The following is a 25,994-nucleotide window of genomic DNA, read 5'->3' as shown; positions in this document are numbered from 1 at the left end:
TAAAAGAAGTAGTTCAGCAGCCTTGGCAAGTAAGTGTGCCAGTTTGCAAGATGAATATGCAGAAACACCTGTGGTTCAGCTGGAATATACAGTATTCTAGTTTGCTGCTGCTGGGGTGTTTTGTTTTGTTGGTCTGTGAATCCATATTCTATACAGTATCATTTGTCAGAACTCCATTTCACTTTTACAGTCCCTCTGTTTTCCCACTTCTGAATTATGGTTTTCTCCATGCCTTTTATTTGGGGAATTCTTGGTGATAAAAACAATACATGGTCCATAATGTTTTGTGTTGTCAAATGGTTATGCTCTTCCACACATTTTCTAATTAGCCTCCTTCAGTCTCCTTCTATCAGTTTTATTTCCCTGTACTACACTTTACACTCACATTTCAAAGCTTGTATTTTTATGCTAAATGCTTCTGCTGCATAATTGTCTTAAAAAAGAGTGTGTATGAATCAAACAGATTAATATTCTTCCCAGTCTTTCACAGTCTAAATTTATTTGGGAAAATGATTAAGAAAGATTTTCTCACTCTATTTCTGTCCTTGGATATAATTCCCCAGGCTATATTGAATCTTTTCTGCATAGAGGAGGGCAAAGTTTCAGTTGTTGCTGCAAAGTCTCCTAAAGCATCTCTACAGCTACTGCATAATTCCTTGTGACCTGGTCCATGTTTAAAGGTTATAAAGAGCATTTCTGCAAGAGCTGAGAAAGCACTGTAGAAATTTTAGCTTTAAATAATAAAAGCAAAGCCAAGTGTGCATCTCTGTTCTGTAGCTTTCCCTCTGCCTCAGTTTTATTCCAAGTTCTGCACAGAATAGAACCATGTGAGTCTTGGTGTGAGGCCACTGAAGCAGAGTTTTCTCTCTGGTTTCAGTTGCCCAACTGTCCCTTGTCATTCACAGGATCCTGTAAGCACATGAAATCAGTCTTTCAAAATATGTCAAAACCATTGCTTCTCTACCATAAAAAGTGTGGAGGTCACTTTCTGTTGTTTCAGTTCTGATTTGTTGTGTGAAAATTGCAGGTCCTCAAATTTGTCCATGTCCTATTTCATCATCACATTTAATCATTTGCAGGTGCTAAAAATGCCCCTTCCTAAAATGACTTTGGATAGCAGTCATTCTTTGGTCTGGACTCAGAAATTGTGTGATTCACTCAAAAGACTGTAACCATATGACAGAAGAAGAGCAATTAAATATCAAAATTATTCAATTCCTCTTAATGTAGGGATTTAAATGTGTTCTGTTGCATTGTAGTGCTTTAGAATATTTTATGACACTTGCACAGACATAGTCTGTAACCCATAAAACAAGAAAAAGGCCTAATTGCTCTGTGCATGGATTATTGATAACTGTGTGGTCTGTGAAGGAATGAGTCCAGAAAAAGAATGCCACTGAGTGTTAAAACCAATCTGCTTGCTGCATTTTAATTGGGATGAGAGTCTTAGGTCTTGGGCTTCAGAAATATTGCATTATGGATATGGTGCTTGCATTCTAATTTTAAAAAGAAATATGAGAAGTAAGTATTGATTAAGGAACTTTGTGCATCAGGGGTATAGTCACCATATGACAGATGAAGCCACTAAGCCTTGGGAGATTTTTGTCTTATTGTTCTAAACTTTAGATCTAGTCATTCACTTGGGAGGGGCAGGGAGAAGTTGGGATTTGTTCATAGAATTACTATGTCTGCATATGGATTTGTGGAGGCATAACTCCAGCAATGCAAAAGTGTTTATTTCAGCCTGCCTCTCTCTCTCCTTATTTATTTCCTTGGTTCATTTGTTCTCTGCTCTCTCTTACTGAACACATGGATCTAGACCTCCCTGATTCTCCTTCTCTGGAAGATACCAGCACGGGTTATACCAGTGCATGGGTTTTTTACAGCAAGCTTGGTGCACAATTTGTTTTAGGTTGGCAAATGGTGACACCAGGAATGCAGAATACATTTAATTTCGTTGAATGTATAAAATAATTTCCTTCTGAATTCCCTTAAGTGACACAATTCAGTCCAGAGTCAAGTTTTACATCCAAGCTGATACAGAAATCATAATAATTCAGTCATATAATGGCTCAAACAGCACTGTTATAGTGCACAATTAAAATCTGTGATGCTAAAATCCATTATCACCCTTGAAAGCTACTCTGGACACTTGGCACTTAAATTGATCTATTGATCCATTAATGCTCACCTTTTGCTAACCTATTGGTCAGGTAGTCTCCTTTAATTTTCCCCTTTACTGAAGCTATTCCACTGACCTACATGTAATTATGGTCCAACATGCATGCCTTTTCCAAAACTGCATTTTGGGAAGCTCGTGCTGGTTTTTGTGTGTGAGAAGTAAGGAAATTTCTGTTAACTTTGATAACTATCCAGAAAAGGAAAAGAAACCCAGAATCCCCATAGGTGATGTACTGTTTCTGTCTGATTTATATTTCACATGAACTAACATTTGTTACCTATGGCTGCAGGGAAACAAATAAACAAAACCAAGAAATTAATAAAACGTCACAACTGAAAGGGCATAAGGGGTGAAAATGGTGAAAATTATTTGGGTAAAAATGGTACTTGGAGTTGAATTAGATGTAACAGGACTAGGCTTGTTCTGTTCTGAGACTGAGGAATAATAGATGAGATGAAGAGTAACCTGAGTGCTCAGGGAGTCAAGAAGAAATAATGTTTGTTATTTTTCTTAACAACATCTTTTGATTCTAACTTTTTCTCTGAAAATTGGCAGTACAGCAGAAGATATATTCAGCAGTAACAGCAAACATGTGCCACATTCAGTTTAACCATTTGCCCATGCACTCAAAGATCCATGCTGTTGAATAAGGATAAAGGAGGGCAAAATTGGGATTTGAAACACTTTTCCTTCTTAAAGCAAGTAGTTAAATAAAATATCTTAAAAATAAAATACTGCTTCAGCAGATTGTTCTTAAAATTACATTGTTTCCTAAGTGTATATATTCCAATAGCCAGGAACTGTATGCCTAGAAAGCTAATAGTGTTTTCCTTGGAAACACCAGGGAAGATAAAAACACTAGGTGGTTCTTTTGCTTGGAAAAAAGAGAATTCAACTTTAGCAAATTGTCTGCTGATATTGAGGATTCTAAAACAGCACATACTTCCCATACCTTGTCCAGCACCTGCCTTGAAATCCCATCTCAATACATTTCATTATCCTGTAAGTCAAATAAGAACAGCTGAAGACATAGACAAGGCTTAACAGTAATGATGCATGTGGAGAGGAGTTATTTTTCTATTTTTAATTGAAAATTGGACAGGCTTTGAAAGTAAGCAAGTCCATGTATTGCTTTGAAGCTAACTACAAGATCAGTCCATCTTGTAGTGAAATTGTTGCTGGGTGCTGTTTCTTCCCAGTATTTTGGTAGGTGGTCCCCTGCTGGCTGTCTGCATTTCTTCTCCCATTTGTTTTCTGTGCTTGTTTGGTATCACTGCTGAACGTTGCCAATAAGGAAACTGGTGTGCAAGAGTTGAGGAATCAGCTTTTGAAATTGTAAAACTGATCTGTAGGCTTTTTTCCTCTTGGATTTGTAAAATTTGGTGCATCATCAAAGTTAAGATTCTTCAGAAAATAGCAAGATTGTCCTCTTTCCAGGGAGGCATCTGTACTTTAACAGAGGTGCTTGATGCATCTTGCTGTAAAGGAGCAAGATGCAGAGTAAGTCAGAGAGAAGTCATTTAAGCTGGTAATACACATGGTTGTTTAGTGGAAATAAAATAACTAAGGTTTTGCCTTGTAAGAGAGTGAAATCTAATCCCATTGTGAAGGTCATGAGGATAAATACAAAGGACTAAATACAAATGAAGAGCAGAAAGATATGAAACAGGGCTGGGCCTCACTGCCATAGCCCAGGCAGCCCCTGGATGTATTTGCCTGCCTGAATCCATCCCTTGCCCGGGCCCCAGGTGGGGCCGCTCTGGGGAATCTCTCACAGCATTCCTGGGATGATGCTGTTCCTTCCCTGGTGCCCCAGGGTCCTGCAAGCCCCTTTTGGAGCCACCCAGACACCTCCTGGAGCCTTTAGGGACCCTTCCCAGCAGAGCACAGACAGGGATTGACTTGACTCTTCCTTGGAAGATGGAGGCAGGAGAATACTGCCCACCATCTTCTTTCCAGCTGCCCTCCATTTGCACTCCTGCAAATGCTGCTGCTGCACTCAGGCTCTCCATTGCAGGCAGTCTGGAGCTCCTGCTCAAACCCATCCCTCTGTGTCCCCTCTTGGATGGAATATCAAGCAAACAACACAGGATGTGCAGAGAACATGAACTTATTAACTTTACTACTCTAAAAATCTACACTACGGGGGACTATGGGGTAACAACCTAATGCCTAACTTGAACATGTAGAACAGGAACACTAAGGGGAAGGTGGAAAAGGTGGTGGGGGTTGCTACAGGTAAGGATGGGGGGTCTCTAAAGCCTACGATGGGGAATGTCGCCGTGCCCGGGCTGGCACGGGTCACCCATTCCCTGCTGTGCCCTGTGCGCCGTGCTGGAGCTGGAGGTCAGCGCTGGGCGAGATTTGGGTTCTCCTGCTCCTCCTGCTGCAGCTGGCCCCCTGCGCTGCTCTGCTGCTCTGGGCCCTCTGCTGGGAGCAGCGTTCCAGGCACTGCTGCAGCAGGGTGTGGTTGTTCCTCAGCAGCTGGATCAGCTCTGAGGAACAACCTTGTCCTGGGCTGCTGCTGCGGGGCCTCTGGCGCCGATTCTGCAAGGCAAAGCACAGGGATCCCGATGGAAGGGGCAGAGGGGCAGAGCAGGGCCCCTCTCTGGGCTGCCTTTGGGCCTCTGAGCAAGAGAGCCAGGCCTGGCCAGGCTGCAGCAAGCAGAGCTCTGGCTGCCTCTGCCTGGGGCTGTCCCTGAGCTCAGCCCTGGCCTGATTCCCAGCCAGAGGCTCAGCTCCACTCTGCCATGGGGCCTTGGCCAAAGGGCTGCCCAAGAGGTCCAAGCCCATCCTTCCTGCCTGACCCCCATCCCTCACCCTTCTCCAGCCTCTCCAGCGCCCTCGGTAGCGATGCCATCCCAGGACAGTGCCTGTGGCCAGCAGCTGCACCAACAGGCACGTCCAGGACTGCCACGATATATCCATGCAGGGGGTGGTTGGCTCAGGGTCCCTGTTCTGCTGCTCCGGCTCCTGCACATACAGGACCGTGCCCGACCCAGGATGGATGGTTGGGTCGGGACGATGGCCCAGGAGCAGCAGCAGATAAAGGTTCAGCAGCCATGGGACAGGGTCGGCCATGGTGCTCTGGGGAAGCTGCCACCACCACACACGCTCTGGACGTCTGTCCTTGCCGAGGTGTGCCCAGGCTGTGGGGCACGGCGGTGGCTGGGGACAGTTGCCAGGCACCATGCTGCCCCAGAGGCTGTGATGTCACAGAATCCAAGCACTGGCTTGGAAGAGTTCTGGGAGATCAACTCCAGCCTGTGATCCATGGTTACCACGGCAAGCAGATCTGAGCCTGGAGTGCTATGGCCAGGCTTACCTTGAACACCTACTGCAACGGTGACTGCACCAGTGCCCCCTGGGGCACACCATTCCCATATCTCATGCCCCTTTCTGGGCAGCAGTTCTTCCTAATGTCCAGTGTACACCTCTCTTGGCACAGCTTCAAACCCTTTCTTGTCCTTGCCCATCTCTGAGACGGCTGGCACTGCCTTGGCCACTCTCCTGTATGTGGAGAAGAGGCTGTGCCAACGAGTGCCACTCCTTGTTTGCTTGTGGCTGCTGTGGAAAGGAACATTCATGTATATTGCCATTTCTTAGAGGTTTTACCCCAGATTTTCAGTCACAGCTGTTCTAGTGAAAACAAGTCTGTTTTCATGAGTATTTGAAGGGTAATAGAACACAATGGAATTTCCATTGAATTAGGGAAATTCTGCTGATTTCGTTTTCCTGAGGTTTTGAGATGAAGTTGCAAATCCCAAAAAGTTTCTCTTTGGGGAAATAGTAATTCCACAGTTTAGATTGTGGGGATATTGATACTGGGGAACATGTGCCACCTTTTAACCCATTTGCCCATGAACTCAAAGATCCATGCTGTTGATAAGGATAAATGAGGGCCAAATTGGGAATTGAAACACTTTTCTTTCTTAAAGCAAGTATTAATTAAAATATCTTAAAAAATAAAATACTGCTTCAGCAGATTGTTCTTAAAATACATGTTTCCTAAGTGTATATATTCCAATAGCCAGGAACTGTATGCCTAGTGTTATGGGTTATGTTTTGACTAGCTCCTCTCCCTACCCCCCACCATGGAGCTGCCGGCCCCTCCCCCCGGGCTGTTTTATCTAGCCGGGTGTTTTTCGGCTTTTGGGGCTTTTGCCGCTGCTTCCGCTGCTCGTGCTTTGGCTGCCTGCTTTGCCGTGCCTTCTGCTGCCCCCCCTGCCCCCTCCCCCTCAGCTGCCTCAGCTGCTTTCCCCCCCCCGGCTGCCTAAACTGCCCCTCTCCCTTTCCCCCCCCCATCCCTAAGATTTGCACCGGCTCCAGAGGACATGGATCTGAACTTCGGAGACCACCTCTGGAAGTCTGCCAAAGAAGCTCTCCTGCCCTTCCCAGCGAAGATCTGCCGAGTTCATCTCAATTTGGGTCTGTGCTGGGAAGTGTTTCTTTTGTATTTTGGTAATAAAAAGTTTTTTCCACTTTCCCCTGAGAAAATTCTTTCCGAGCTTAGTGAAGGAAGGAATTGTAAGGGGGGAGGGGACCCTTTGGAGGTCTTTTTTCCTAAAATTTGTCCCAAACTTGGACAAATTATTTTAGTGGCCCGTACGGGGAAGCCAGAAAAGTGGAAAAAACTTTATTCTAATAATATTTTGTTTTCAACTGTTGGTATTGGTATGTCTATTGAATCCAGAATGTCTTTTGTTGTGGGAGCCTGCCTGTATGGGTGGTTATTAAGTTTCTTTGAAGTGTTAATACCGTTATGGTCGTTGGGCTTGTTTACTTATCCAGAGATAGCTCCGGTGCTCTCTTTAATACGAAGTTTTTGTATTAAAGGGGGTATTAACCAAAATACTCATCAGGGCTAGGCTTGGTGATAATGGCATATAAGAGATTTATAAGAATGTTAGCATCGGCTTCAGGAATATATAAATCATGGCTTGTGTTATTTCTTAGAGGAGAAGCAGGAAAAGAGGATTTTCTGCCTTTATTTCCTTTCCTCTCCTCTGAATTAGTTACATCTGTATTAGAAAATATTCAGACCTCCCTGAATATTAAGGACATTATCTTTTTGGCAGTTAATTTGTTAAGTCTTTGTTGCACCATTTGCAGTTTATACAAAATTAAGGCCGAGATTTCTAAAGGGGCTGGGAGGATCCTGATTTGGGAGTCAAGCTGGGCAGGAGGAACCTTGAGTGGAATGGCAAATGGGAGAAAATGGGCTAGATTTTAAAGGAGTTTTCTGACCCCATAATTTGGGAATTCCCATCAGAACAGATTTAAAATCCGATTGAGGTTGCAAGGTACTTAAAGGGGAAGTGTCAGGATGGTTCTAAAGAGAAAAGGATTATTGCAGTGAGCTGGGCCCTGGCACATGCATATCGCACCCTGCTAGGCACCATAGAGCAGGAGACAGAGGAGAGGGAACAGGGAGATAAATTATCCCCTATCCCAGTGACTCAAGTTGCAGCCAAACCCCTAGGCCTAAACCCAGCAGCTAAACTGGAGAACAAGCCCCAACCAATGGCTGTGGCTACTAGTACAAGAAGTGGAAAGTGCACCAAGAAGACTGATAGGCTAGTGGAAGATGATGATGATGATGATGCTGGAGAGGGACCTTCAACACCTCCTGATGTAAAATCAGGAGTTAAAACAACTAATGGAAGAGCAGAGACTAATAATGAATCCCTTTCCCTAAAGGATCTTCATGGTTTAAGAAAAGATTACACCCGGAGACCTGATGAATCTATTATCAGCTGGCTGGTTCGTCTCTGGGATGCAGCAGTTGAGGCCACAGTTTTGGATGGCTCTGAAGCGAGACATTTGGGGTCTCTGTCTCATGATCCTGTTATCGACCAAGGTGTGATGAGGGGAGCTAACCCTCAAAGCCTCTGGGCACGGGTCCTGGATAGTGTGGCACAAAGATATCTGTGTGCAGATGATCTGTATGTGCAGCAGACCCGATGGAAAACCATAGAGCAGGGGGTCCAACGCCTCAGGGAAATGGCAGTAGCAGAAATTATTTTTTCGGATGATGTAACAACTAGAAATCCAGACCAGGTACCATGTACACCGCTGATGTGGAGAAAACTTGTGCGGCTTGGGCCACCTGAGTATGCGTCTGCCCTAGCGATAATGAAGAGAGATGAGGTGTATGAGACAGTACTCGATATGGCAAAGAAGCTTTGTGCATATGCGGATGCAGTACATGGCCCGACTCATGCTAGGATTGCAGCTGTGGAAACACGCCTGCGAGACTTAGAAGATAAAATAGAAAAAAATCATCGGAGACTCAGGGAGGAGATTAAGGAGGACCTCCTCCAAATTTCAGCTATACAGATTAGAAACCCTGGTACCCAACACGGACGTTACCCCAGTTGGGAGAGGAGGTACACTCCCCGAGCTGAATTGTGGTTTTTCTTGCGGGATTCTGGAGAGAACATGAGAAGATGGGATGGGAAGCCTACGGCTGCTCTGGCAAAACGAGTGCGGGATTTGAAGGAAGGAAAGATTGAAAGAGGAAGTTCCACCAAAAGGAAAGCCACTCCTGTTTCTCGCAGCCAAAGTGCTGAACATGATACTGATAATGACATGTCTGACACCCTTGAGGGAACCTCTAAGATGTATGCCCCAGAAAAGAAGGAGAAACAGGCTTAGAGGGGTCCTGCCTCTAGCCAGGGTGAGGCACCAGGGGATGCTCAGGGCTGGGGGGTCTCTGACCGTGTCACACGGGGAGATGCACGGGGCTCGTTTCCGTGTGGTTCTGTGGTGTCAACACTGTCCTGGGTTCCACCAGGCCCTGTTGTGTCACGATGGGGCCTCGTGTTTGTGAAATTCTGTTGGAATTCAAAATGCAAGGAATTCTCACAACATTGGGCCTGTCAATCAAAGTCTAGAAAACAACCCAGCATTTGACCTGAGGCCTTGGGATAATCTTCCAACTTAGGTGCTAGAAGCGAAAATGTAGATTTAATACTCAAAGCAGAGATGTATTTAGATGAGAAAAGTTTAGCTATAGAGTTTAAGATATAGAAAAAGTAAAAGTAGTTGCAGAAGAGACAAAAAGTCTTAGACTAGGTCTGTGTGCCAGAACTGGAATCGCTAAGAAAGGTCACACTTCAATTAGACTAAATTTCTTAGTTTTGAATTAAACATAAATATCTGTGTTGGCAGTGTTTTATTGGTGAATAAATCCTTAAAAGACCTTGTAGGCAGAAGTTTTGCAACTTCCAGCCATGCTGTTGACACTTATAACTAGAACTCCCTTTTTTTGTAGAAGATAGGAAAAATCAACTGCACTTTGAAAAGCAACTGGAAGTCCTGTCTCCTGGCTGGGACCCCCAGAGACCCCTCCCATTGGCTTGGGGCACTCTAGAAATGGGACTGGGGCCCCCAGAAACTCCTCCTATTGGCCAGGCCACCCCTAGAGACCCCTTCCTCGGCTTCTTGCAGGGCCTGACGGGGCTCCAGGAGAGCTGCGGAGGCACCGGGAGCGCCCGGAGCTGCTCCCAAAATCCCGGTGTGACCCCGGCCCCTCCCCCACCCTGCCCTCACACCTCTCTGCCCTACCCTACCTTGGGCACAAGCCACGCCCCTTTTGGAATCCTCCTCCTCCTGACCAATCATATTGCTCGGTCACACTGTGGCCACGCCTCCTCTCTGTTTCTTCACAATGTGGAACGTTGGCTGCTCCGCCCCCACGCTTGTTCCTCGATGTCTATTGGCTGTTCCTAAAAAGGGCAGGGCTTGTTGTGGGTATATAAAGAGCCGCGGTGGCTCGGGTCGGGAGCAGTGGCAGCGGTGGGAGGAGGAGACCCCGGGAGAGAATCCCCGAGCAGCGCCAGGAAAAGACCCACGGGGCGGGCACAGATCCGTTCTGCGCCATCTGTCCAGCAAGAAAGGGCACGGAGACCCCACTCGTGACTCCGCTCCACGGAGACCACCCCCTTCTCCCCGCCCCCAGCCCACCCCAAGGTACGCACAGAGACACCCCAGCTCTTCTCAATATTAGGTGGAGGACGGCGATGGCCGGCCCCACCGCAGAGCAGCGAAAGGGCAACAAAGGGCGCGGAGACCCCAGCAGAGACTCCTCCCCTCCACGGGGCGCACCCCCACCCACACCAAGGTAAGCACGGAGACCACCCGGACCCCTCTGTGGCGGAGGAGGATGGACATGACCTGACCCCTCATCCCCACAGTGGGCGAAGACAGAGACGATCCCGCTCCCCAGTAGTGGAGGAGTGGCAACGACGGGCGCGGAAGACCCCACCGATGATGCTGCTCCATGGGGACCCCCCAGCCCACACCAAAGTGCTCATGAACAGAGACCCCCCCAGGCCCTCTCCCAGTAAGGGGAAGCGGGTGGAGGTGTCCTGACCCCTCTTCCCATTCCCACACAGGACGAGGACAGAGATGGCCGAACTTCCACTTAGTATTGGAGCCTCAACAAAGGGCGTGGAGACCCCACCAGAGACTGCTCCGCTCCATGGAGACCCCCCCACCCACACCAAGGTAAGCATGAACCACAGAGACCAGCCCGCCCCCTCCCAGTAATGGGAAGCGGGCGGAGATGTCCTGACCCCTTATTCCCACAGTGGGCGAGGACAGAGATGAACTCGCTGCCCCCTTGTAGTGGGGAATCAGCAACGAAGGGCACGGAGACCCCAGCAGAGGCTCCTCCGCTCCACGGAGAGCACCCCACCCACACCGAGGTAAGCACAGAGACCACCCAGCCCCCTCCATGGCAGAGAAGGACGGACATGACCTGACCCCCTCATTCCCATAGTGGGTGAGGACGGAGACGATCCCGCCCCCCCAATAGCGGAGGAGCGGCAACGACGGGCGCGGAGACCCCACCAGTGACTCTGCTCCATGGAGACCCCCAAGCCCACAGCAAGGTAAGCACAAACAGAGACCACCCGGCCCTCTCCCAGTAATGGGAAGTGGGCAGTGATGACCCTGTTGCCTTAATCCCCACAGTGGGTGAGGGCGGAGATGATCCAGCCCCCGCTTAGCGGAGGAGCCGCAACGAAGGACGCGGAGACCCCACCAGAGACTGCTCCGCTCCATGGAGACCCCCCCACCCACGCCAAGGTAAGCACGAACCACGAACGGAGACAGCCCAGCCCCCTCCCAGTAATGAGAAGTGGGCGGAGATGTCCTGACCCCTCATTCCTGGCAGTGGGCGAGGACGGAGATGAACCCGCTGCCCCCTCGTAGCAATGAAGGGCATGGAGACCCCAGCAGAGACTGCTCCCCTCCACGGAGACCCCCCCACCCACACCGAGGTAAGCACGAACCACGAACGGAGACGGCCCGGCCCCCTCCCAGTAAAGTGAGGAGGATGAAGATGACCTGACCCTCATCCCTACAGAACGCTCCGGACCCTCTAGTAGTTGAGGAGCCGCAACGACGGGAGACTGCTCCGCTCACGGAGACCACCCCACCCACAGCAAGGTAAGCATGAGCAGAGACCACCCAGCCCCTCCCTGTAATGGGAGGAGGATGGGGATGACCTGACTCCTCATTCCCACACAGGACGAGGGTGGATGCTTCTGGGGTTTGGGGATGGGGGTGTGTCTGTTGCTGTCATGCTGGGGGATTCTCAGGAGGTGACCCCTTGATGGGAGGAAGGAGACGGGGACCATCCAACCCCCCTTTATGGGCGGAGGGTGGAAAGGAAGAGTGATGAAATGGAGAGTGACCCTCCCGTCACGCCGACCCCGCCTCCCTCCCTCGCTCCTGGAAGCCTCGCGGCCCCTCCCCCAAGGCACGGCGCTGCCGCCATCCCGCGCGTTTTCCAACCGGCCTTGCTATCCCAGCCAGCAGCGGCGAGCCCCGTACCCAGCCGCGAGGCGGGGGGGTCTCACCCTGAATCCCCCCCGCTGCCCGTGCCCCCCCCTCCGCTTATGCCACCGCCGGAACCTTTTCCGGCGATGCCTCGGCTCGGCTCCCCAGCCCCGGCCAGCAGCGCTCCGCGGGGAGCTCCCGTCCCCGACCCGCCCTCCCGCCCAGAGCGCGGCTGCAGCCGCGTCGCCGGCCCGCCTGCCTTCTCTCGCCCCTCCACCCGAGCCGTCGCTGCACAGCTGCTGTCCGGTGCCGGCGCTGCCGTCGCGGTGCCCCGTCCCCGACCCTCCCGAGCAGCCCGCGTTCCCCGCGCCGCTGCTCATCGCCGCCGCGGTCCCGGATCCGGCCGTGCCGCCTTCACCGCAGCCCCGCCTCCGGCCCGCCGCGCTCCAGCCACGCTCTCGCCTACAGCACCGCAACCCAAGCCGGGACCAGAATTTTCCAGCTCAGCCTTATTATCACACCCTGGAACACTCGCTATAAAAGACAGAGGGGGAGGTGATGTCACAGCACCCCGTTAATAATGGAGCAAACAAGGAACTATTTTACACCCGCAAATGCTTTGCTGTTTCTGCAAAAGGCATCTCCCCTTTACACCGAGACACTGTATTCTAAAAATCCGCCAGACATAAACCTCCCGAAATATTATGATGATTTCCTTTCCACTGACTGGCAGGAAATCAGACGCGATATCTGCAAAGACGAAAGCCTTAATATGTTAGCAATGCCGGTCATATTTAATGCACAGCCCGGGGGTCCCAGAAGATGGTCCCCCATCCCATCACATGAAATTTAAAAATTAAGAAAAGCTTTGAGGGACAATGGCATCTCATCCCCCTATTTCAAACAGCCGTTAAAGAGCACGTTAGACGGACATACACTTACACCCAATGATTGCAAGAATCTGGCTACAGTAACACTTACTGACTCACATTATCTACTGTGGGAACTGAAATGGAAACGTGTGCTCACAGAGACACTAGCAGCATACAGAGACAGTCCAGATATAGAACTACGTGCCCTGACCTTAACCAAACTGACTGGTGATCATCCCAATGACAGGAACGAGGAGCAAATGAATTTACCTAGAACAGCCCTAGAGGACATTAAAAAAATGGCACACAGAGCTTTCTTACAGATTCAATCTGCAGGAGTCTTTGAAAAAGCACATAACCTCATAACCCAGGAACAATCTGAACCATTTACCACATTTGTGGATAGAGTAATACAGGCAGCTGAGAGACAGTGCTCTGATGACATAGCCCATCCAATAATGGTACGAGACACTGTTGAAAATAATGCCAATGCAGACTGCAAAAAAGCTATTAAAGCAATAGCAAAGGAAAAGCCAACAGTGCCTGAAATGATAGATGCCTGCAACAAAATAGGAAGTTTGCAGCAGGTGGCATCTATTCAAGCAAACGAACTTGGTAAAACCCTGGGAGAACAACTTGAAAGAGTTCCCACAGCTCAGACATCACAAACTGCTGCATTAGCGGCACAAGCAGAAGCACGTGATCAGAAACTCACAGAAATACTGGCTGCTCTGCACCTCAATTCTCAACAAAACAATACCAGTATGACTGTGATGCCTACTGCTGTCACATCAGGACCCTGTTATTTCTGCAAAAAACCAGGTCATATCATGAAGAACTGCTCAGAAGTTAGAAGAATGATGCAGACATCGGATCGCTGCTCCAACTGTAAAAAAGGACGTCATATCTCCTGGCAGTGCCGAGCCAAACCTGATGTAAGCAAGAAAAACAATTCAAAAAACTCGAAGACGAGCACGGAGCGCCACCGCGTGGTGAAACAAGTTATGGCACCACAGAACCCCGAGGGAGGATTTGTAAATACTCCAGCTCAGACGCCAACTCTTCCATCACCAGCAGAACCCCAGGTTATGCCACAGGCTTACTGCCCCCAGGGTTCTGGTGCACTTTGGCTGCCTCCAAGCCAATAACATTTTTAAAGGACAGTAGTTATACCTATATCCCTACAGGAATTACTGGGACTTTTCAATACAGGCAGGACTTTTTGGTTATTGGCAAAGAGATGAATGGTATTCTGGGACTGCTTGTTTTGCCTTGTGTATTTTCTGTCAACTGCTATGAAGAACTACGAGTGTTAGCTAATGCCTGTTATCCTCCCTTGCATATTCCACCTAAGGCCCCTATAGCTAATGCTATAGCACTGTTTATGGGGACCACAGAGCATATGCCACCTTGTGATCCCTCATTTAATCAGGACAACCCTGAAGTTTTTTGGATTCAACACATAAGTACACAACGCCCCATGATGACTTGTGAAAAGTCTGTTGGTGGGATTCGAGTTAGAATCAAGGGTATGGTGGACACGGGGGCAGATGTTACTGTGATTTCTTACTCTTACTGGCCAGCAGAATGGAAATTAATAACTGCCCCAAGTGCTTTCACAGGCATTGGGGGTGCAACTCCATGCCTACAGAGTGAGTCTGTGGTCAGCATTACAGGACCACACGGGAAAAAGGCATTGGTTCTTCCCTATGTAGTGCAAAGACACATCACAGTGTGGGGAAGAGATTTGCTTTCTCAATGGGGAGCCAGAATTGAACTGGATTTTTAGTAGGGGTCACTGAGACACTCAGCTTTTTAAAATTAACCTGGAAAACAGACACCCCCGTCTGGCAAGCCCAGTGGCCCCTAACAAACAATAAGCTGAGTGTTCTTAAGAACCTAGTGGCTGAACAGCTGCAAAAAGGCCACATCACACCCACTACCAGCCCATGGAACTCACCTATATTTGTAATCCACAAGAAAGCCTCTGGCACCTGGCGATTATTACACGATCTCAGAAAACTTAATGCAGTGATTGAAGACATGGGAGCCCTACAGCCAGTCCTGCCCAACCTTTCCATGATCCCAAGAGACTGGCCACTTGTCATTATCGATCTAAAGTACTGTTTCTTTAACATACCACTACACCCAGACGATGCACCTTGCTTTGCTTTCTCTGTTCCAAGCACAAACCTGCAGGAACCACTTCAAAGGTACCATTGGCTCATTTTGCCACAAGGAATGAAAAATTCTCCAACCATCTGCCAGTATTACGTAGCCCGTGCCTCATCTCCGGTTCGTGAGCAATTCCCAGAATCATTCATAATCCACTATATGGATGATTTATTGATAGCAGCTCCAACGCAGAAACAAATGGAGACAACCCGTGATAGTGTTGTTGCTGAAATCACAAAAGCAGGACTGGTGATTTCTGAATCAAAAATACAAGAGACTGCTCCCTGGAAATATTTGGGTTGGAAATTGACAGAAGAATCTATTGTGCCTCAGAAAGTACAAATCCGGGCGGAGGTTCACACTTTACAGGATCTACAACAGCTTTTAGGAGAGATCAACTGGGTCACACCTGTGTTAGGAATCACTGCTGATGAACTTGCTCCACTTTTTGACTTGTTGAAAGGGGACAATAACGTTAGATCCCCATGGTCTCTCACACCTGAAGCTTGCAAAGCCTTAGAAAAGATTACAGAAGGCCTGCGAACCAGGCAGGCACATCGCTGTATGCCAGATAAACCCTTTTTCCTTGCAATTTTAGGACAAGAGCTGAGACTGTGTGGTCTCATCTTTCAATGGGACCCCTCTCAAAAAGATTCTTGTTAATGATTGAATGGGTTTTCATTTCTTACAGGTCGCCAAAGACAATCCTCACACCTTTAGAAATGATGTCTCAGATCATCATCAAAGGTAGAGCAAGGCTTGTTTCAATAGCAGGTTGTGAATTTGCAATTATCTATTTGCCCATGAAGAAAACTTATTTTGAGTGGGCAATGCAAGAATCAGAAGACTTGCTGTATGCCTTGCTTGATTTTCCAGGCGTTTGCTCCATTCATTATCCAGCACACAAAATGATCAAAGCTAAATTATGCTACAAAGAAAAACCTCTGATCAGTGAAGAACCTTTAGAAGCAATTACTGTCTTCACTGATGGATCAGGGCAAACGCACAATTCAGTAGTTACATGGCAAAATATGGAAACAAAAGCTTGGGAACAAGATGTTCAAAAGGTTGAAGGTTCTTCTCAGATTGTAGAATCAGCAGCAGTTGTAAGGGCTTTTCAGCTCTTTCCAGAACCTCTCAACTTGATAACTGACTCAACATATGTTGCTAATATTGTCAAGAGAATTGAGGGATCAGTTCTAAAGGATGTGAACAATGATAAGTTATGTCTTTGGCTTACCTGTCTTTACCAAATCCTATCTCACAGAACTAATCCGTATTTTATTTCCCACATAAGGGCCATTCAGGCCTCCCAGGATTTATGGCAGAGGGAAATGCTTGAGCAGATGCTTTGGCATCAGCTGTCTCTGATGAGGAAGATGCCTCAGTGCTTGCTGCAATAACTCTGCCTAACACTATTGAACAAGCAAAATTGAGACATGCATTCTTTCACCAAAATGCACAGGCAATTAAACGAGATTTTCACATTACCTTAGAGCAAGCAGAAAATATTGTACGAGCTTGCCCTGACTGCCAGCTAGTTCTGCCACTTCCTGCTACTGGAGCCACCAACCCAAGAGGGTTGGAGAGCTTGCAGAAATGGCAAACAGATGTTACTAATTATCCCTCTTTTGGGAAGCTTAAAAACATCCATATCTCTGTGGATACATTTTCAAATGCAATTTTTGCTTCTGTGCATACAGGGGAAACAGCTGAGCATGTTTCCCAGCATTTTTCACAACCCTTTTCTTATCTAGGTCTCCCCCAAGAGGTCAAAACTGATAATAGTCCTTCTTATACCTCACAAGAATTGGCTGCATTTTTAAATGACTTGGGTATTTGCCATACATTTGGCATTGCTCATTCGCCCACAGGTCAGGGAATAATAGAAAGGGCACATCAGACTCTAAAACGCATTTTAGATCAACAGAAAGGGGGAGATCCTCAGGCCTCACCTCAAAGGAGGATAAATAAAGCATTGTATGTCTACAACTTTTTGAACAGCTCTGCAGACGAGCCAGATCCTCCTATTTATAGACACTTTATAAATAACATAAAAGCAAAACTGAAGGAGCACCCCCAGTTTTGGTTAAAAATAGGACAAATAGAGGGACCATAAAACCTCATAACATGGGGGAAAGTGTTTGCGTGTGTTTCCACAGATGGAGGCCTCAAGTGGGTGCCAGCAAAGAATGTGAAGCCCCACTGTGCATCAAAACCTGCTGAAGCCTCCACAGCAGCCAGTGATCCTGCGAGAAGCCAGGAAGCAAACACCCAGACCTGAACTGTGCAGAATCATCAGGAGAAAGTGACCAGGAGAAACAGTTCAAGAAAAGAATGGAGTTTCATTGTTTGCATGAATGCATGTTGTTTTTCTTTCTTTGTTTTAGTTTTTGTAGTGAAGCGTTACCAGTGAATCAACCCAAGACAAATATCGGGGTTTCCTTAGCCAAGTCAGCAGGCTCCGACACCATCTGCTTATCTAACACAAGTCCTGACAAACCTTTTTGAACCTCTTTAGTAGGAGTAACCTTTGCCAGAGGATTTCGACAATGTCACCCTTGAAAGGTATTGGCCACACGATGATCATCATGCATCTCCAACTCCCAGCCAAAAACATCAAACTTACATTGACAATTTCAAAGCTGATCAATTTGATCTCCAAGAGCTGGAAATCTTAGGTTCAGTAACTATGAACAGTTGTTATTTCTTTCATCTCATGGAAGGAGACAGTCCTCATTTAAATGTTACCCCATATCACCCAGTTTATAGCAATGTGACTTTTTGGTGTAATCAAACTAAACTTCTCACATATTTTGAGCCACACACAAGTCGATTCAGCAAACTTCCAATACGATTTCCCAAGGGAATTTGGCACATTTGTGGAGACAGAGCATGGCAGGGCATAATTTCATATATAAAAGGTGACCCCTGTGCACTTGGACAACTTACCATACCAGCCCCCAGTGTTAAAGAGGTGGTCAAAAAGAAAAATAGAAAAATCAGATCCTCCACAGGACATCATTTTGAAAGTGACTTTCGCCCGTGGAATTCTGGCACGACAATTATCACAAGCATTTTTTTTACCTCAGGTGAGCACTTCATTTGCTCTGAGACAGTTAAATCAGTTGGGATGTTGGCTCAGTAAAGAAATAAATGCCACATCATGGCAATTAGTGACTTGTTGACAGATGAAGAAGCAGTGAAACATGCCACTCTACAAAACAGAGCAGCCCTTGACTTCCTTTTACTGGCTCATGGGCATGGCTGTGAAGATTTTCAAGGATTGTGTTGCATGAATTTATCAGATCATTCTGTTTCCATTCATGAACAGTTGCAAAATTTAAAGGATTTAGCTAACCAAAATACTACAAGCAATCCAACCTGGCTAGACAGGTTGTTCGAAGGTTGGAGCTTTGCCTCTTGGCTAAAGGAACTCTATAAAATCGGCTTGTTTATTCTATTAATAATAGTTGTGTTATTAGTGTTTTTACCCTGCATACTCCAGTGTATAAGGAAAATAATGGCCAAGATAGTTTCTAATATTTTTGTTGTTCAATGAAATGGGGGAGATATTGGTGAAGGAATAGCAAAGACTTAGGAATGCCTAGCAAGTAGTTCTGAAGCAATAGATGAAATAGGGATGTTAGCAGTATTTAACACAGGTGCTGAAACTAGTTATGTTAAGGTTTGAGGCCCCTTCCTTTGTTTAGATAAAACCAAATACCATACATGCCAAAGAAGCACCAGATATCCTGTCTCAAGCCTGGCAGGAGAGATCTCAAGACAAGAGTAAAGCCATAAAACATGGTAATTTAGTTGTTCCTCTAGGTTGCATGCAAATATTAGGAAATTAGTATATTGTATTAGATTGGTTATTTGAATTTAGATTATTCATTATGGAATAATACTTATTGTACTGCAAATGGAAAATCTCTCTCTCTCTCCTGCTTCTCTCTCTTCTCTGCTTCTCCTCTCTTCTCTCTGCTTTTGTCTCTTCTTCTTCTTCCTCTCTTCTCTCCCCGCTCCTCCTCTCCTCCTCCTCGCTCTTATTACCTCTAATCTCTAACTTTTCTCTAAGCTCTCTCATATACCCACGCCCTACAATAAAATACAACTCTGAAGAACAGCAAATAATCATCTCTTGAGTCTGTCCAGTGACCGTCCAGAAACCCCACGGTCCCACAACACTTGGCCTGTGGGGGACACAAGAGTTTCCCAGGCCTGGGCTCTGGTGCTGTCCCTGCTGACTGAGTGCCAGAGCGGCTCCCAGCAACACCTGCCACATGTTCCTTCTCCTGCCCTCACCTCCCTGAACCACCAGCACCCACTGCAGTCCATGGTGGCATCAGAGCTGTCTCCTGCCTGTTCAAAAGGAGACAGATCACAAACAGGCACAGGGTGCCCATGGTGACATCTCAAGTCTCTCTGGGCTGCTAAAGAGCACTGAGGTCACATGAGGCCAGTGACTCCATGGTGACATGCCAGACCTCTTTCACCCTCCAAAGACTTGTGAGCTCCCAAGCACTCACCAGAGGATAACAGATGTGTCTCTACATGCCATGGAGCCCATTTGGCACAGGCACTCACCGAGGTTCCATGCTTACATCCCAGTGGTCTCTGTGATCCTAAAGAACACTGAGGTCATGTGCAATCCCAAGGGCTCCATGGTGACATTGCAGCAGTCTCTCATCTGCCAAACCACACTGACCTCACAGGCTGTCACAGGGTCTCAATGGCAACATCACAAGTGTCTCCAGGCTGCTCAGCAGCTGTGATGTCACAGGCACTCATAGGGACTCTAGGGTGACATTCCAGGGGTGTCAAAGGCTGCAAAAGAACCATGAGGTTACACACTGTTACAGGAATTCCACAGGGACATCCCAGGGGGCTCCAGGCTGCTAAAGAAGTGCTTTGCCACAGGCACTCAGAGGGGTTCCATTGTGACATGCCAGTGGTCGCCATGCTCCTAAGGAACACGGAGGTCACAGGCAGTGACAGCAGCTCTGTGCTGACATCCCTCGTGTCTCCACCCTGCCAAAGAACTCTGATGTCACTGGCACTGACAAGGGCTCCATGGTGACATCCCAGGTTTCTATGAACTACTAAAGAGCACTCAGGTCAAAAGCCCTCCCAAGGCCTCCATCCTCACATCCCAGAGGGAGACAGGTTTTTAAAGAGCCCTGAGCTCACCTGCACTCACAGGGCTTCCACGGTGGCATCACAGGGCTCTCTGGGGCTTCTAAGGAGCCAGGAGGTCCCTAGCAGTGAGAGGCACTCCGTGGCCACATCCTAGAAGACTCTGGGCTGCCAAAGAGAGGTCAGGAGCAGTCACAGGTACTTCATGGTGTGAAAAGTAAGATTCACTTTCCTGGTAAATTTCAAAACGTTTAATAAAAGACAGTAAGAGACAAACAATAAAGCCAAAGGTTGTAAAGGTCAGGTGCTTGACATACAGCCCAGAGCATATACTAACTCAGAAAACAATTTAAAAATTGCATCAATGTATTGCATATTCCTAGAGCTTCATGTACTATTCAACCTGTAAATCAACTTTTAAAAACTTTTTATTTTTAACTTTTTTTTCTCCTTGGGGCTCATGCTCCTTCTTGTCAGCGCATTCCCAGATAACGAAGATTAATAAATTCCTTCCCTGGACTTCTGGTGTTAGTCACCCCTGTGCTCATCCAGACAGAATAATCCAAGAATGTGTAGAAATTCCTGGATATCTTCCCTTTTTACCATTCTCCGAGTTAGTTACATGAGCAAAAGCTTTTTACATCACCATGAAATATAGATATTTATCACATTACTATTTCTAAGTTTTGGTAAGAGCAGAACTAAAAGAAACTATATTCATACAGCAAAGTTTTCCAACATTATACACATAGCATTCATTTTAATACTTGCGAAAAGCCAATAATATAATATGGAATTATAACAACGGTGACATCACAAGGGTCTTTAATCTTCCTCCCCTCTCAGTCACCCTCAGCAGGCCCCACTGCTCCCGGCAAGGGAAGGAGGGAGTCTTTAGGAGCCGCCGGAGCTCCTGCCCCGTCCCTGCACGGGCAGCAGCGTGAGACCCTAAACCCGGTGTGCGGGACTCTGAACCCGCCGCGCCCCTGCCCCGCCTGCCGCCTCCATTTCTGCATCGCTCCCTCGCCCCGCTGCGCTCCTGCTCACCCGGGCTGAAGAAGCCGCACCGTGCCCGGCCCCGCTGCTCGCCCAGCGCAGCCTCCTCCTCTCCCGCCATCGCCCGCAGCCCGTGCCCGGCCGCACCGTGCCCGGCCCCGCTGCTCGCCCAGCGCAGCCTCCTCCTCTCCCGCCGCCGCCCGGGGCCCTCACGCTCGGCTGCCGCCGGCGGGAAAAGCCCTTCCCGTGCTGCCCCGCGCCACCGCCGAGCCTGAGGGAGCCTGAGGGGCTGCGCGGGCAGAGAGGGGAAAACAGAAGGAAAAACAGAAATCAGAAACAAAAAGCGGCCTGGCGGTGGCGGAAAAGGGAGACTAACAACTACCACACTCTCGCCTAAGACTCCTGCCCATAGCCGCAGCTCCGCCTGCCGCGCCGAAAAATAAAACGCCCTGCAGCAGAAACACAAAATTCCCTCCCCTCAGAGCGCAGAGCCAAAGCCGAAAGCCGCCAAGGGCGCCCGGCCCTGCGCTGCCGCGGCGGGCGGGGGAACTCGGGCCGGGCCGGTCGCTTCGGGCCGGGCTCTGGGGGCAGCGGGGCCGGGGCGGCGCAGTATTTCTCTGAATATTCAGGAGAAGCCAATCCCATAACATGTGCTTGTAGCAGCGGCAGAGCCGCAGCGCCCAGCGCTCCCCACTCCCACCGCACCTGCGCCACCCCCTCGCATCCAGCGACCCCCGGGAGCGGAACTGGGGCTCGGGGGGAGGGGGACGGTGTGAGGGAATGGTGACCTTTTTGTTCGTTGTAAGATAGGTTATCTTGAAACCCTGACATGTAGGCTTAACATAAGTAATCTTGAAGCCCGGGGATGCGGGCTGGTCTGTGGGTATGTGATTACTGATTACTTAGGCTAGCACAATAACCAAACGTCTTAGTAATTTTTTTAGGAAAAAAGGAGCAAGCAGAACGAGCTGGAAAAATGAATCAGCAAGAAGGGAAGAACTTAAAAGGGGGACTTGCGACTCGATCAGGCGTGGCAGTTTTGTGGAGCGGAGTCTCCCTGCCACCCAACGCTGCAATTTGCTTTTGCCGTCTGTACTCAATAAATATTTCAAATTGGTTTTGAGTATGGCCCTTTGTGCTCATTTATAACAGACGGCACGGACAGATCTGCACTGGGGGGTCCCGAGCCCCCTGCCCAGCCCTGTGAAGCACGGAAAAACTCTCTATACCGCACAAAATAAGGTGTAAGAGTAGGTATGTATTTATTCAGTGCTGAGGGGGATAGCTCCTCCAAAACTACGCACACCTTTGGTGACCTCCGCCTCTCTTTTAATTCTCTACGAACTAGAATTGCACATTACACCTAATACATATTCATTGCCTGCCCCGCTTCATATTAAAATTAGCTACACGCCTCTTTCTGCTCCACGCTGCTCCTTGGGAAAAAGTAAACAGTCTTCTTCTCAGTTGAACTTTTCATCTTGTCTCCTTGCACGTATTCTTTTTACTCCTTTGCCCATCTTCTGGATTTTGGTACCACTTTTCCTGGGTTCAGGGATCTGGAGAATCCCCCTTATCCTGTGGTGCCTTTGTCCTTGCATCCTGTTCGCCCACCCCAGCTCTTTATCTTATCCTGCAGCCTTGCTCTCCCCTGTTCTTGTAAGCACCGTAAATTCCAGCAAACACAGGGTTTTGTCAGCCCCCTTCTAGTGAAAGCATTTCTCGATGCTCGATTCCTAACTCTCAGCTGCTCTGTCTCCCCTGCAGGCTCAGGGGGTGCTGCCCCCTCCCCAACAGCCGCTGCTGCGGCGGCCGCGGGGCACAGGGGGTGGCAAAGGGGAGTCCGGGATGCGAGCGGGGGAGCAGCGGGAGGAAGAGGAGGAGAGAGGAAGGGGAGGAGAGAGGAAGGGGAGGAGCAGGAGCAGGAGGAGCAGGGAGAGGATCAGCGGGCGCCGGCGGAGAATCGCGGTGCTGCAGGGCGAGCCCGCTGAGCCCGCAGCTCCGCTGGCCCCGGCAGCATCGCATTCCTGCATCCCGCGGGTGAGCGCGGAGGGGAAGCTCGGCCCGGGGCTATCGCGGCAGCTCCGGCACGGCTGGTTGGGTTTCGGATTCTTGGGGGATGGGGGTTGGTGTTTGTGCCTCGCAGATTCAGGAATCGAGTCCCAAATATATTTGGGTGTCCCTGGGAGAGGTATTGTTTTATTGATGTGAGGAGGGGATGTTTCTGGCTCTTGCAGGAATCCAAAGCTGAGCAGTAAATGCTCCTTGTGGGGATTTGGAGGGGCCCAGGTGGCGATGGCCCGGTCCCGGCGGGGCGGGACATCGGTTTTGGGGATCCCCGGGAGAGGCGGGGGATGAAAGGCGGGAGCCCCGGCGTGGGGAGAGGGGCGACAGCAGAGCTGGGGGACCCCCGGCAGCCTGGAGGGAAGGTGGAGCCGGGAGATGAGTGGGGTGCGGGCCCCCCGAGCCTGGAAGGGCTGGTGGGGAGTGGGAGTAAGGCCTGAGTGACTGGAGTGGGGGGAGCCGAGTCAGACTGGGATGAGCCCTGGGACCCCCGAAATACCCTCAGCGTGCCTGAGCAGGAGCCGGGAGAGAGGGGATCCCCAGGATCCATGGGCCCCCAACTGCTCTGAGAACAGGGACCCCCATAACCCCAAAGTGAGGACAGTGCAATCAGGGATCTCCTGGGAGAGTGTTTTTTAACACCTTCTTGATATTTGGAGGTTTTTATGGACACCAGACACTAGGTGACTTCTTGAGGTAGGCCTGGACATCGGGACCTTCAAAGCCACTGCACTCACGTCTTGTTTTTCCCCAAACCCTGGTTTCCCATTTCCAGGTTTTATCCAGATAGAGGAAAAAGCTGTGAGGAAGAGGAAGGTGCGCCATCAGAAAATAATGGAAGAGGCTGTTTGGAGCAGCTGCACGATGCAGGAATCCAACGGGGAGGAAAACCCCCAGAGATCCCACATGAGGAGGAGCTCCAAACCCAGCCCAGGATGCTCTCAGGTGGAAAGCCCCAGCCTGTCCCAGGCAGGGAGCCAGAGACCTGGCCAGAGCTCTGAGCTGATGGTCCATGAGCAGCTTCATGATGGCAAGAAGCCCCTCCAGTGCTTGGAATGTGGGAAGAGTTTCCGCACAAGCTCCCACCTGAACCGCCACCAGATGATCCACACCGGGGAACGGCCCTATGAGTGTGGGAAATGTGGGAAGGGGTTCAGAGATACCTCTGACCTGATCCGCCACCAGAGAGTGCACACTGGGGAACGGCCCTACGAGTGTGGGGAATGTGGGATGGGCTTCAGCGTCAGCTCCCACCTGATCGCCCACCAGAGGATCCACAGTGGGGCACGGCCCTACGAGTGTGGGGAATGTGGGAAGAGCTTCAGACTGAGCTCCAGTTTGATCTGCCACCAGATGATCCACACTGGGGAACGTCCCTACAAGTGTGGGGAATGTGGGATGCGGTTCAGGAAGAGCTCCCACCTCACTCACCACCAGATGATCCACACTGGGGTACGACCCTATGTGTGTGGGGAATGTGGGAAGAGCTTCCATGACAGCTCTGGCCTGATCATACACCAGGCAATGCACGCTGGGGAAAGCCCCTACAAGTGCTCAGAATGTGGGAAGGGCTTCATCCAGAGATGCAACCTTATTGTCCACCAGAGGATCCACACTGGGGAGAAGCCTTATCAGTGTCCTGAGTGTGGGAAGAGCTTCACCCTGAACTCTAGCCTGGTTGTTCACCAGCAGATACATACCAGGGATAAGCCCTATGAGTGTCCTGAGTGTGAAGAGAGGTTTCAGAGGAGATCCCATCTGCTCAGGCATCAGCAGATTCACACACAAGAGAGGCCCTTCTGCTGCCCTGACTGTGGGAAAGGCTTTAAAAAAACCTCCACCCTTGTCACCCACCAGCAGATCCACACCAGGGAGAGGCCCTAACAGTGTCCCCAGTGTGGGAAGAGCTTCTCCCAGAACTCTGCCGTGACCCAGCACTAATGGGGGCACTGGTAAGGGAAGCTCTGTGAGTGCCCTGCGTGTGGGAAGAGGTTCCTGCGCTGCTCCAGCTCCATCCCCTCTGTTGGACCCCGTTGGAAGCTCTCCAGTGACCCTCGTTGGGCAGAGCCTTGGTGATCCATGGTCCTGGTGATCCTTGTTGGGAACACACCAGGCTGTTGGTCTCCACATCTTCCTGGGTCCCCGTGGGCCGCTGGATTCAGCAGGCCAAAAATCCATTGGGATGCAGACTGACATCAGGAATTCATTTGGGACAGCAGATTTTACTTTCCACCCCAAAAAATTTCACCTTTGCATCCAATCATTTCATCTGCCGGCATCAAGGAATACTGGATGGTCTTGGAGATCTTTACCAACCTGAACCATTCAATTATTCTAATTCTGTCTGGGCTGCAGGCATCTTCCTCAGCCATATGGTGATGTACTGGGGCAGAAAACCAAGATGTACACAGTGGAGTGGAAAGTCCTCTATAAAAGGTTCTTTCTACCCACCCAAGCACATGCATACTTAGTCAGCATGGATAGGTAAATAATTTTATTTTGGCCTTGATTTTCTTTCATTTTTCTTCAGCCCTTCACTCAACATTGGGGTAAAAAATAAAGAGATTGAACTAAGACATGGATGGGAATGTTGTGGGACGTGGGTGGGGACATGGTGGGGACTGGGACATGGATATGGGTATGGATATGGATATAGATACAGACAGGGCTGTGGATGGAGATATCAGGCTTGAGGGGGGTCACAGACATAGATGGTGACATGGCGGTATGGCCATGGATGGTCATAAGTGGCCTAGGGGACAAGTCCATGGGTGGAC

At 49.1% G+C, this 25,994-nt stretch overlaps 1 protein-coding gene across 2 annotated transcripts; it reads left to right on the top strand.

Moving 5' to 3' along the window:
- Window positions 1–22,870: 22,870 nt before the first annotated feature.
- On the top strand, window positions 22,871–25,600 carry LOC306816206 (uncharacterized protein). Of its 2 annotated transcripts, none has more exons than XM_079332679.1 (2): window positions 22,871–23,193; window positions 24,004–25,600. In XM_079332679.1, the coding sequence occupies exons 1-2, from the start codon at window positions 23,002–23,004 to the stop codon at window positions 25,099–25,101; spliced, it is 1,290 nt and encodes a 429-aa protein (XP_079188805.1). In that variant the 5' UTR covers window positions 22,871–23,001; the 3' UTR covers window positions 25,102–25,600. The 2 variants fall into 2 exon arrangements, with proteins under 2 accessions (XP_079188805.1, XP_079188806.1); XM_079332680.1 differs by having other exon boundaries at window positions 23,993–25,600.
- The last annotated feature ends 394 nt before the right edge of the window (window positions 25,601–25,994 follow it).

The sequence above is a fragment of the Erithacus rubecula genome (genome assembly GCF_903797595.1).
Source record: "Erithacus rubecula genome assembly, contig: scaffold_442_arrow_ctg1, whole genome shotgun sequence".
Lineage (NCBI taxonomy): Eukaryota > Metazoa > Chordata > Aves > Passeriformes > Muscicapidae > Erithacus > Erithacus rubecula.
This window is presented reverse-complemented; position numbering and strand designations above follow the sequence as displayed.